Source organism: Zootoca vivipara, chromosome 12, assembly GCF_963506605.1.
Source record: "Zootoca vivipara chromosome 12, rZooViv1.1, whole genome shotgun sequence".
Taxonomy (NCBI): domain Eukaryota; kingdom Metazoa; phylum Chordata; class Lepidosauria; order Squamata; family Lacertidae; genus Zootoca; species Zootoca vivipara.
Window position 1 is genome coordinate 52,100,519 of NC_083287.1, and position 12,953 is coordinate 52,113,471.

Below are 12,953 nucleotides of genomic sequence, written 5' to 3' on the forward strand. Positions count from 1 at the left end.
GGTGAGCTTTACGAGCGCGCAGCTTTGATCGTGCGGGGCTGTGGGGTTTCCACCTACTCCGTTCCCCTGCGACTTGGGCTCTCTGTTGTTAGTCCTCAGTAATCTTGTGATTTAATTCTATTTACTGTTCGTTTTAGGGCACGTGGGGTCTCAGCAGACTTAGTTTAATTTTATATTCCCCCCCTGTGACTTGTGCTCTCCTTTGTTCTCTTTTGTTCGTTCCCAGCAATCTCACGCTTATTGTAGTTCCCGTGCAGTTTAGGGCACGTGTGTCGAGGCAGCCATTTCAGGTGAGGGCAGACTCACCACGTGGATTGGCCTTGGCGGCCATCTTGAGGAGGTCATAGCGTGCAGGCCTCAGCGGCCATTTTGGTGCCCCCCTCCTGAGGTTTCCCCTGCTTAGTCGCAGCTGCCTGTGGGGTGGCTCTGGTTTGCCTTTTCTCTGCCGCCATAACTTTGATAAGGCCCATATATGTTTATATTCGTTACAGGCATATTGTGTGATTGAGCGTGTGTGGGAATAATTAACCGCGACTTGCCTACTGGCGGAATTGTATGAGGCTTCTCTGCCCATTTACTCAGTTGTCTGCTCCCTCTGTTTATTTGCATTTTCGCGTCCCAATTGCCTTAGTTGCTTATTTCCTCTGTTAGTTACCATTTCTCGTGTCTAATTGCCTTGTTTTTTCCTGGTGTTGTTTATTCCTTGCGTTGATTAGGATTATTTGTTTCATTTTTCCCCAAGTGCGAAAGCGGTTTCCTTCCCTCCCGGTTGATCTGCTCGGGGAAAATTTAATTTAGTTTTTCCCTGGTTGTTTCCTCAGGGTATTAATTAGCCATTTATTCATTTTTCCTCTTTCTAGTTTGTCACCCGCTGGGTAATTTGTTATACCTGAGGTTTGTGGCCTTTGCTTATTTATTCGGTTAATTATAGTGCACGTTTAATTAGGCAGATCTGGCAGCGGGGGCGTAATTAGCATTGCAGCTTCTATTATTAAATTACAAGCGTTTCGCTTCCGGTGGTCTCCTTAAGTGCTTGTAGTTACCTCCAAGAGGATGCCTTCTGGACGCAGTATGCGCAGCAAGTCCGCTAAGGGTGCTGCTTCCGCAGGGGCTGCTGTCGATGCCTCATCAGGCCCGGCTCCCTCTTTTAACCCCGAGGCTTTGGCCCAAGTGGCTTCCAATTTACAGAATATTTGCAATCAGCTGGGACCGTTGTGCTCCACTCTTGCCCCTTTATGTGTATCTCTCGCCTCCGCGAGCAGAGGGGCCCAGAATGGTATTAGCAATACCCAAGCCGGCGTTCCTGAAACCCCCCCGGGCAACACTCAGTTATCTAGCTCTTCCCTCTCTTTCTTTAGCTCGCAGTCCAGTGGGGAGGTGGTCCTGGGCTCTCAGCAGGATATGGATAACCAGCCGGGTACATCGGCTACTTCCCTACAGATCCTTCAGCAGAACCGTCAGCAGAGTCAGGCCATAGCGCAGGATTCGATGGCCCTACAGGGCACATCCGCTTCTATCTTGCAGCCCGCTCAGCAGGCCCAGACCATGGCTCAGACCATGGCTCAGGGCATACAGCCCGGCCCGCGTCACACTAACCCCCCCCGGGCTGCCTTGCTTCAAACCTCCCAACAGGATTTGAGGGCCCAGCAGGGCACGTCGGCTTCTTTCCTGCAGCACGCTCAACAGGCCCAGACCATGGCGCAGGGCCTCCAGACCTCTTCAGCTAGCCTGCCCCAAGCCTCTCATGATCAGGTTCGCACACCAGTCTCGCCCCTCATGTCTGCTCAGACCATTTCAGACCTCTTTAGATCCCAATCCTCGCAGGCCCATTCCGGGCCTCCTTTGTTGGTCGCGGGGTCGATGGCATCGCGGGAGGATGCTGGCACCCGGTCGGTGGCCGAGCCCCTCGGAGAGCCGGCGGGGGGTGAGGCACCTCGGGCTGGAGGAAAAGCAAAGAAGAAGACGGAGAAGAGGAAGCGCACCAGGAAAGACGACTCGGATGAGGACTCAGGTACGTCTTCCGACTCTGACACGGAGGTTCCCATGGAGGATTACTGGGGGGAGGCAGAAGAACAGATGGGTCTTCCGGTCTGGGTGCATAGGAGGAGGGCGAGCTCCCACCGCAGGGGCTTTAACGGCACGCTGGAATGGCGGGATGGTGGGTTGGTGCCTGAGGTTAAATCCTCCACCAATTCAGACATTGACATAATTGTGGGTTCTCACCTGTCTAATCGTAAACGTGAAAAGATCTTGAATGGCGATTATATCGATGTTTTTACGCTGCTGCCCCTATCACAAATGTTGGGAAAAGGAGAAAAAAGGAAGCAATTCGGTAAGCGTAGATATAGAACCCCGCGTGCTGACCGTACTTTTGAGAATTGGCAGACGGGTATTCACATTTGGGCTGCAGTAATCGCAGCAGCATACCCCAAAAGGGCAATGCATTTGTGGGCCTACATAATAGATGTCAGGCTGGCCTATTCAATGGCGGGGGAAGCGGCGGCTCTTAACTACGATGAAGATTTCCGTAGAAACGCCTCTCAGAACTCAAGGACGCGTTGGGACCAAAGGAATCAGCACTACTGGAGTAACCACGTGGTGCCCTTTGTCGAAAAGAAGCAGGCGGAGCCTCAAAAATCAGCCAGGTTTGAGCCCAGGAGGGATCCGCGTCGCAGGGTCTGCTGGGAGTATAACAAGGGCCTCTGTCAGAGGCCCAACTGTAAGTACGCACATGAGTGCGAGAAATGCCTCGGCCAGCACCCGGGTACGTCCTGTTTTAAGGGGAGGCAGCCCTTTCGGGGCGGTAGGGGTGTCGGCTCAAACACAGCTACCAGGAACTCCCAGGGACCCGCACAGGGATCGGCCGCCAGCCAGAACAGATACTAACCTGTCCCTATCACTGGCTGCTTCACCCATAAAACTCCCCCCGCTGCGGGCCTTATTAAACGTCTATCCTAATTCCAGCGCCTCCTCGTATATCTGGGAAGGTTTTTCTCAAGGTTTTAGAATCCCGGTGCTTACCCCGCCTCTATCAGGCACCCCGAATAACCAAAAATCTATACGCGAGAGGCCAGATATAGCAATCAAGAAAATTAATAAAGAAATCGCGGCGGGGCGAGTAGCTGGTCCTTTTCTAACCCCCCCCATCCCAGGGCTTCACATTTCCCCTCTTGGCATGGTGCCCAAGAAGACCCCGGGCGAATTCAGACTTATTCACAATCTCTCCTTCCCAGTTGGTAAATCAGTAAATGACGGTATCCCAGATGAGCTTTGCACAGTGAAATATGCATCTTTTGACCAGGCTGTTAAGCTTGTCAGGCGATATGGTAAAGGAGCATTGCTGGCCAAATGCGATATCGAGTCAGCGTTTCGACTCTTGCCGGTCCACCCTCAGGACTTCAAGTGGTTGGGGTTTCGGTTTGAGGGTGCGTATTTCATTGACAAAGCCATGCCGATGGGTTGCTCAGTGGCATGCTCGGCTTTTGAGGCCTTCAGCACATTTTTGGACTGGGCCCTCCGCTTTAAGACAGGATTAGCAGGTGTTACACACTATCTTGATGACTTCCTCTTCGTGGGCGGGGCTAATACGGGGGAGTGCGCCGACCTCTTGAAGGCCTTCGCCGCCCTTACGCGGGAGCTGGGGGTGCCACTGGCACATGAAAAAACTGAAGGCCCAACTGCAAAACTAACTTACTTAGGCATCGAATTGGACACGGAGGCCCAATCATCCCGCCTACCCATCGAGAAATTGACGGCTCTTAAGGAATTAATTTCGCAGCTAACTCCCCTGAAAAAAGTTACGCTTAAGCAAATTCAATCCTTACTCGGGCACCTCAATTTTGCGTGTAGGGTTGTACTTCCGGGGCGCCCGTTCTGCCGCCGCCTTGCTAGGCTCACCATAGGTCTCAAACAGCCATATCACAGGGTCCGTTTACCCCGAGGAGTGAAAGCCGATTTAGGGGCTTGGCTTACCTTCTTGGATCACTACAATGGAGTGTCGCTTTGGCAGGACAACCTGAACCTGGGTTCTGATTTCCAGATTCAATCGGATGCAGCCGGGTCCATAGGTTTCGGGGTTTACTTCAGGGGCAGATGGTGCGCTCAGCCTTGGCCAGCCAGTTGGCTGAATTCGGCAGTCACGCGGGACCTGACCTTTCTAGAATTCTTCCCAATAGTGGTGGCGGTACACTTATGGGCCGAGGAATTCAGGAACCGCAGGGTCTGCTTTCGTACCGATAACCAGGCGGTGGTCAGCGTGATTTCTAGGCAATCATCCCGTTCTGACAGAGTGTCGACCCTTTTGCGGGCTTTCGTACTGCACAGTCTGGAGCTAAACATGCACTTCACTGCCAAGTTCGTTCCGGGTGTCGATAATGATGTCGCCGATGCATTGTCTCGTTCACAGATGGACCGCTTCCGCTTGCTGGCACCGGAGGCGCAGCTGTATCCAGAACCGTTCCCGGAATCCCTATGGAGCCTTGGGAACGAGAAATTTTAAAGGGAGTACTTGCATCGGTCGCTCCCTCAACGCTGACCTCTTACGAACGCGCGTGGGCGGATTTCCTAAAATTTAGAGGAAAGGGCTCCCCACCGGCACCTGTAGGCCCCCCCACGGAGCATGAGGTCATGCAATATGTGGTTCACCTAAGGGAGTTGGGCCGCGCGGCCAGGACACTTAACACGCACGCTGCGGCGATCTCATTCTTCTGCAAGTTGCTGTACTCCAAGGACCCTTGCAATAACTTTCACCTACGCAGGGCCATGGAAGGCTGGCGCAGGCTACAGCCGCCGGCGGCCGACAACAGGAGACCCATTACTTTAGACCTGTTGTGCAGCATCCACAGCCAATTGGCATCCATTTGCTGGTCCCCTTATGAAGCAAGCCTGTTTTCCGCAGCCTTCTCCCTGGCATTCTTTGGGGCCCTCAGAGTGGGAGAAGTAGTATTCGAGGACCACCCTAATGGATCCTCCCGGGGGATCAGGATGCAGGATGTATCCTTATCTAGCTCCTTGGCAGTACTTCACATCCGTCGTTCAAAAACAGATCAGCGAGGGTTAGGGGCCACTATTCGCCTCCCAGCATCAGGCGCTCAAGGCCCTTGTCCTGTGAGGGATCTAAAAAACTTTCTATATCTGAGACCGGCTGGCACAGAGCCACTGTTGATCCACCAGGACAGTTCTAGGCTCACGCGCGCTCAGTTCACACGGGTTCTTCGCAAGGCCCTCTCATTTTGTGGCGTTGACCCAGGCCAGTTTTCAGCCCATTCGTTCCGTATTGGCGCAGCAACCTCCGCGATGCACTTGGGACTGTCGGTTGAAAGGATTCAGGAATTAGGAAGGTGGAAGTCCAATGCCTATAAAGGATACTTGCGCCCCACCTCTTAGCCGCCAGCCATGGGAAGGGAAAGTCCAACGCGTGTAAAACAGTTAGCGCCCCCCCCCCGCTTAGCCTCAGGCCTTACTTACCCACGGTATTCTGATCCCCCGTCTTTCGATGTTTCCTTTCCAGGTGGGCGCTGCATCAATGTGTGGATTGCAGGTCACAGCATTGTGCATTGGGCCAGAGAAAGGGCAATTGAAACCGGTCTCGGGAGTAACCTCGGCCTCCCAGAAAATGTCAAAGTATCGTGGATTGCCAGGCGTGGAATGCGGTGGAAAGAGCTTCTCCCCGCAGTCCTGGCGAAGGCTGCTTCAGTTGCCCCCCCCCATGCGCTGCTCATACAGTTGGGGGAGAATGATTTGGCGTGTCGAAACGCAGTAGAATTGAAATGGAATATTTGGGAGGACTTTGACAAGCTGCTGGCCTCCTTCCCTGGGATGACGTTGCTGTGGTCCGCCTTGTTGCAGAGGCGTGTTTGGCGTGACGGGCTTTGCCCAAAGGCTTTGAACAGAACCAGGAGGTTATTGAATTCATTTGTATTGCGCAGGGTCCTTGAGTTGAATGGGCAGATAATTTCCCACCCAGAGCTGGTGCGCACTGAAGCAGCCCTTTATCGTAACGACGGAATGACATCTGGTTAGGCAACATAATTAGGGGGTTGGAACATTGGTTGCGGGTGTGAGCGTATTGGCGGCGAGCCTTTGGGGCTCGAGTGGCGGTTAGGCATTGGAAATTTCGCATAAATAAGGTATGGGGGGCAGATCACGTCATCCTCTGCCCGCAATTGGAGATTTAATCCCGTTAAAGGGGTTCCGGGGGCGGTAGCTTTGTCCTGGGCCTACGGAGGTCAGGGCCTTAGAGCACCCCCCAACGGTGGCCACAGGAGGTGTCTCGGTAGATATATATCACCGGGCTCCTTTCTGGTGGTTAATTTCTCCCGGACTGTAACACACGGGTTGCAGTCGGATATAATCGGTTAGGGTCCAATGCCTAAGCCAATACCGCTCAACATCCTTAACCAATAAAGTTGTGGCCTTTTCACCCACTTTAAACTTAACTTCCTGTGTCTTGTCTCTTATTTCGGGTTGGGGAGGGACATTGCCACACAAAACCACTTCCGTGTCTCGCGGAGGTGGCGTTGTGGGCAGGGACCGACCCAACCTTCGCGAGAGGCTGTGTACTCAGCCTTCTCGCGAGATGGGGTTCCCGCCTCCGTCACACCCGGATGGCCAATAGGGCCGGCTGGGAGGCGGAGCTTTGCCCGCGTTTAAATCGGGGCGGAGGCGGGAACTCTGCCTCTCTTCTCCCCGGTAGCCAGAGCAATCGGATCACCCACCCACCCCCCCTTTTAGGTTAGGCGAGCAGGCAGGCTAGGCCGACGCTGCTATGGACTTTGTTGGTCGCCTTGGTTGGCTGGGGGGCCGGGTAGGACTTTTTCCACTTGGATTAGCCAAACTGGTTTTTTCGCCTACCTCATAGCATGTCGTCACAACTTGGTTTGGCGGTTAGGCATTGGAAATTTCGCATAAATAAGGTATGGGGGGCAGATCACGTCATCCTCTGCCCGCAATTGGAGATTTAATCCCGTTAAAGGGGTTCCGGGGGCGGTAGCTTTGTCCTGGGCCTACGGAGGTCAGGGCCTTAGAGCACCCCCCAACGGTGGCCACAGGAGGTGTCTCGGTAGATATATATCACCGGGCTCCTTTCTGGTGGTTAATTTCTCCCGGACTGTAACACACGGGTTGCAGTCGGATATAATCGGTTAGGGTCCAATGCCTAAGCCAATACCGCTCAACATCCTTAACCAATAAAGTTGTGGCCTTTTCACCCACTTTAAACTTAACTTCCTGTGTCTTGTCTCTTATTTCGGGTTGGGGAGGGACATTGCCACACAAAGAATCTCATATATTGATCGACAAAACAACTTAACCTGACTTTCCTTAATACATAGACAACTGTACGAGCACCGATTAAATTATCTAGCTAATTATTTAAAAACGTTAGAAAATCCAAGATATCGGTGGGCCTTCACTAGGGCTCGTTTCAATGCTCTAACCTCGGCATTGTTAACTGGTAGATATCTCCAGATCCCAGTAGAACAGAGACTACAGTATGTCCTTGTAATAACAAGGAGATTGAATCTATAAGTCATGTCCTCCTGCATTGCACATTGTATCGAGACACGAGGAAGGAATTAATTGAACCCTTGTTAAAAAACTTACCAGGCCGCTCAACTGAAATGCTTACTAGATACCTACTAGCAGATTTTAATCCAGAGTGCACTAAGAATGTAGCTAAATTTTGTTACTACGCATCAAGACTAAGACATGCCGTGACATCAATCAATAACAGTGATAAAGCCGCCTATTAATTCATAGCAGATAACAGTTAAAGGGAACTATCCCTCATTAAATTTTAACCTAATTTTAATTTAAAATAGGATTATGAAACAGTATTGCTCAAGGATGATACTTAAGAACTATCTATTTTATGTATTACTGGGTTGTTTTTTTCTTTTGCTGGTCTACGACTGTAATAAAGATATTATTATAGTTTCTTTTTATTACTTTTGCTATAAATATCTTCACCTCGCTCTAGAATGGTCTGATCGTTGGCCAGTTAATCAACATATGTATAAAATTTGCATTTTTACTCCCACATCGCCAGCAATTATCTGCACTTGTTATTTTCTCCTGATATAATCTTGCTGGAGTCCAGAGGACTCTAAATACTATTTTCTGTTGAATAAGTCTAAGTCTTAAATCCATAGAGGCTTTTTCTATTGATTTTATACTTGTCTCCCATATATCATTTGTTATCTGTACTCCTAGCTCTTTACTCTGTTTTTGTCTTTCATATTCTAAATCATATTTCTTCCTGTTAAGTAAAGTTTTATATAGTGCAAGTGTAGGACTTTTTGTTTTTGTTGCAGAGATTAAATCTTGTAACAGCACGGGTGTTTCCGATGCTACTATAGCGTCAGGGCCACTGCTGAGTTTATTTTAGGGTTAGGAGGCTCATCTTTTCTTATAATCACAAATTAGCTCACTGCTGCTGCTGCTCTCAGACTGAATTGTTCACACAATTCAGGGTATCATCTAAATCAGGGTTGAGGTACCTTTGTCTCTTCAATGGCCGTCAGCCCCAGCCACATTTTCTGGTATAGTCTAGCAGTGACTAGACAAAAGTTCTGATCATGGATGAAGTTGCCTTTATAAGAGTTGGATTATTGCTGAGTAGCTTGCTTCAGCCTGGGAGTTGTAACGAACCCCCTTGCCGACGTTGCCAATAGATTATGAGAAAAAAGGGTACAGGGGTAAAGCAATCCCCACTCAATTCCTTACGCCTTAAAATAAACCCCTCAGTTCTGGGCTTCTCAGTAAAGAGAGTCTAATTCCAGCTTTCGTGGCCTGACCTCACAAACACTCAGGGCTATTTGAATGAACAACCTCTTGCCTACAGAACAGGGGCTCCCTCAACTCAGATCCCCACTGTATCAGTCTGCCATATCACCCTGGCAAACTTGTGGCACTCTAGGTTTACACCATACAGTACTGCCCTTCCTGTGTGACTCTAGGACACAAACTATCCCCTTTTCCTTAGGTAAGTTTTGCCCTTTTCTGAGTCTCCACCTCTGTGAGTTTTAATACGCTGCTGGAATAACCAAGACAATACTTTTTGGCACGAAAAGATGAATTTCATTTTCTTGAGAACATAGGTTCTTCTTTTCTTAACGATGCGTAAGTTTACAAGCTTAGTTACAGTTGTACATTAACTCTGCCAGACTTTAACTTCAAGTTATCCTAAGCCTAACCTAAACCGCCACTATCCTGGCCCCACAACCTTCTTCTTCCCTCTAAGTCACCACACTCCCCCTCTTCCAACTGCCAAAACGGTTATTCCCTCCCTCCTTTTTAAACCGGGCACCGTCCCGCCTCCTAAAGATGCGCTGTCAGTTAAGCTGGAGGTGGATTAACTCTTTCTAATCCAGGGTGTAATAAATCTTCCCTCCTGGGTCTAATCCATTACAGGAGTCACATTCCCTAGTGGTTCAAACATTCAGGGATCACATGTAAGTTTCCCCGCCCCAGCCACCCAAGGGGGTGACTTCCCGCCTAGTAAGCTATTACTTCAGTAAGGAGGCGCGAGGGCTCTGACAGGGACCTAGAGTCCTCCGTCTTGAAGCCTAGTTAGCACCATATAACACCAGTCCTGAAAGACCTACATTGGCTCCCAGCACATTTCCGAGCACAATTCAAAGTGTGGCCAGGGGGGGGGGGAGCCTCAAATTTTGTCCTCACTAAGGACACCAGTCCTGGACGAGCCCCAGAGACCCAGGTGGCTGATCAGAAGGTCGGCAGTTCAAATCCCTGTGACGGGGTGAGCTCCCGTTGCTTGGTCCCAGCTCCTGCCAACCTAGCAGTTCGAAAGCACATCAAAATGCAAGTTAGATAAATAGGGACCGCTACAGCGGGAAGGTAAACGGCGTTTCCATGTGCTGCTCTGGTTTGCCAGAAGCGGCTTTGTCATGCTGGCCACATGACCTGGAAGCTGTACGCCGGCTCCCTCGGCCAATAATGCGAGATGAGCGCCGCAACCCCAGAGTTGGTCACGACTGGACCTAATGGTCGGGGGTCCCTTTACCTTTTAAGGACACCGTATTACTAAGGTCCACCCCTGTCAGGAGCATATAACATCTTTGGGGAGGGGGGACCAGAGGAGGGTGTGGGAGAGGGACAGTGGTGTGGTTTGGGAGGGAAGAATGGCCAATGGAGAATCCCAGGAACGAGGTAGAGAAATCTAGAGGAATCCATTTGGCCCACAGTCCTGATTTCCCCCAGCTGCCAGTTCAGTTATTTAATTTCTGTGCTTTACCTCCTTACAGGGTCTCATTGTTGCGGTTCTGTACTGTTTCCTAAATCAAGAGGTAAGGAGGGCTGGGGCCGGGGGCTTTGCATTATTTTGCCTGGGCTGTGTTTTCAGGGAAGCAAAGGCCTGCGATTCCCACGACCACAACAGAAAATGAAATCTAAGCAAAACAGAAACATCGTCACCTACTCTCACCCCAATCCACCCTCCCATGCCCTATCTACCTCGTTTTCCCTCTTTCTTCTCAGTGTCTTAACAAATGAAACTGATTTGCAAAAAATGATACATGTTAAAATATGAGTGACACTGCACACGCCTTTGTAATTCAAGAAATCATTAATAGAAATATTTTTTTTTAAAAAAAAATGTAGAAAATGAAATTGAGCGATTCAAAATCCGGCCAGGAAATCCTAAGCGCAACAAGACACAGAAGCAGAGAGTACAAACCCTTCCCTGTTCTCCGGGAGGATGTGGCCCTCTTGTGGTTACACAAATTATTGCTTCCCCCAGCCTCCAAACATCAGCAGGGCTGTAGAATCGTGGAATGGTAGAGTTGAAAGGGTCCCCCACGGTCATCTAGTCCAACCCCCTGCAATGCAGGAATCTCAGCTAAAGCATCCATGACAGGTGGCTAGCCAACCTCTGCTTCGAAACCTCCAAGGAAGGAGAGTCCACCACCTTCTGAAGGAGTTTGCTCCACTGTCAAACAACTCTTACTGTCAGAAGGTTCTTCCTAATGTTTAATCGGAATTTCCTTTCTTGTAACTTGAAGCCGGAGAAAATAGGATTGCTCCATCTTCCTTCTAACTCTATGGTTTTGTGATTCTGTGATTCGATCAATCCATCAGTAAAAATGATCTGATGCTATGGAAGCTTCTCCTTATTTACTTCTATACGCGGGTGGCGCTGTGGGTTAAACCACAGAGCCTAGGGTTTGCTGATCAGAAGGTCGGCGGTTCAAATTCAAATGACGGGGTGAGCTCCCGCTGCTCGGTCCCGGCTCCTGCCCACCTAGCAGTTCGAAAGCACGTCAAAGTGCAAGTAGATAAATAGGGACCGCTCCGGCGGGAAGGTAAACAGCGTTTCCGTGCGCTGCTCTGGTTCGCCAGAAGCGGCTTTGTCATGCTGGCCACATGACCTGGAAGCTGTACGCCGGCTCCCTCGGCCAATAACGTGAGATGAGCGCTACAACCCCAGAGTCGGTCACGACTGGACCTAATGGTCAGGGGTCCCTTTACCTTTACCTTTATTTATATGCTGCTTAATATCCCAACAATCTCTAAGCAGTTTACCAAACAAAACGAATAAGGTAGGTAGACGTTAAACAGTGAAACTAAGAAAATAACAAGGATGCAACACTAGATAATGATGAAGTCCCCCAAACCTTCCACAGTGTTTTCTGATGCCACCAAATGGCATCTAAACTTTTGTACTTGTTGGCATTGACAAATTTCAGTTGAATGTTGTCAAGAGGAGTGCAAAATAGCTAAGATTAATCCAAAGGTTTTAGGTTTATTCCTTCTGTGATTGACATATATCAAATGTCACCGTCAGAGCTTTGCACTTCTATTCTGGCTGTGTCCGAGAACTGAAATGGCAGCTCTCTGCTAATGGCAGCTCTTTGATTTTTCAAGGTACAGGCGGAAATTTGTCGGAAATGGCGCGGCAACAGCTATGGATTTATGCCGATTTGGAGGAAGAGGACAAGGTGGACCGTGCCATCGAGTTCTGGCATCAAGATGACAACCTCGGTGTGTTAGGGGTGACTGACAAGGTGAAAGGAAACAGGAAGGACCCAGGAGTAAGGAATATGGAGTTTTGGAAGAAGCTGTCACCCAGATTTACCACTAAGCTGAGAGTTAGTTCTCCAAACCAAGCACCTCAAATTGCTTAAAGACTGTGGCTTCAGTACAGAACATTCTGACCTTCTCATTTCTCAGATTTTGGATCTCTTGCACCTGCCTCTGAAGTGGAAATGATGGTTTAAGAAACTTACATTGTTCCTCCCCCCCCCTCCTGAAATTGTGGTACGCAGAGTGCTGCATCTTTCTTATTTCAGCTCCTTCGTTTTGCTTTGTGGGATAGACTATGGCTCAAGCCCCTGATTTGCAAGCAAAATTCAACCATTGGCAAGATCAGGGAGCAGATTATTGACTTGGATTTGATTTAATATTTGTATTCTGCTTTTCCAACGACAGATGTTGAGCTTGGGGGGGGGGCTCCCCAAAAACACAAAAATCTTGAACACACACACACACACAAACATTGCAATTGCTATAATATCAAACACAGTGGCATATAAATAAAGCAAGCAACATCAACAGATTCATCCAAACAATTTATACAATTCAATAAAGCCATAGTAACTCATGGTGTTTCTAGGATACTTGCTAATCACAATAGGGAGACTTACTCCAGAACAAAAAATAGATAAGCTGTGCCCTATTGCGATGTGAAAGGGGTAATCAAAATGGCCCTCCAGAGATGAACTAGAACTCCCATCACCCCAACTATTGGCCCTGCTGGTTGTGGCTGATGGGAGTTGGAGTCCACCAATTGGACACCATGTTGACTATTCCCCAACCCTCAAATGTATGTCCTGATTCTCCTTTATATAGGGGAAGAGGCTGCCCTTCTTGTCACATGGTCACGCCAGTCCATTTGTGGGCTGGTGGAGTCACCGCAAGCCAGGGCTTTAACACAG

General features: G+C 49.4%; 1 protein-coding gene across 1 annotated transcript in view; it reads left to right on the forward strand.

Annotated features, from left to right (window-relative positions):
- GHRHR (growth hormone releasing hormone receptor) overlaps window positions 1–12,030 on the forward strand; it is a 39,005-nt gene extending 26,975 nt beyond the window's left edge. The window contains exons 13-14 of the mRNA XM_035129516.2: window positions 10,266–10,307; window positions 11,884–12,030. Coding sequence (XP_034985407.1) covers window positions 10,266–10,307; window positions 11,884–12,009 — 168 coding nt within the window. The 3' untranslated portion in view covers window positions 12,010–12,030. The remainder of the gene's footprint in view (window positions 1–10,265; window positions 10,308–11,883) is intronic.
- Window positions 12,031–12,953: the final 923 nt, after the last annotated feature.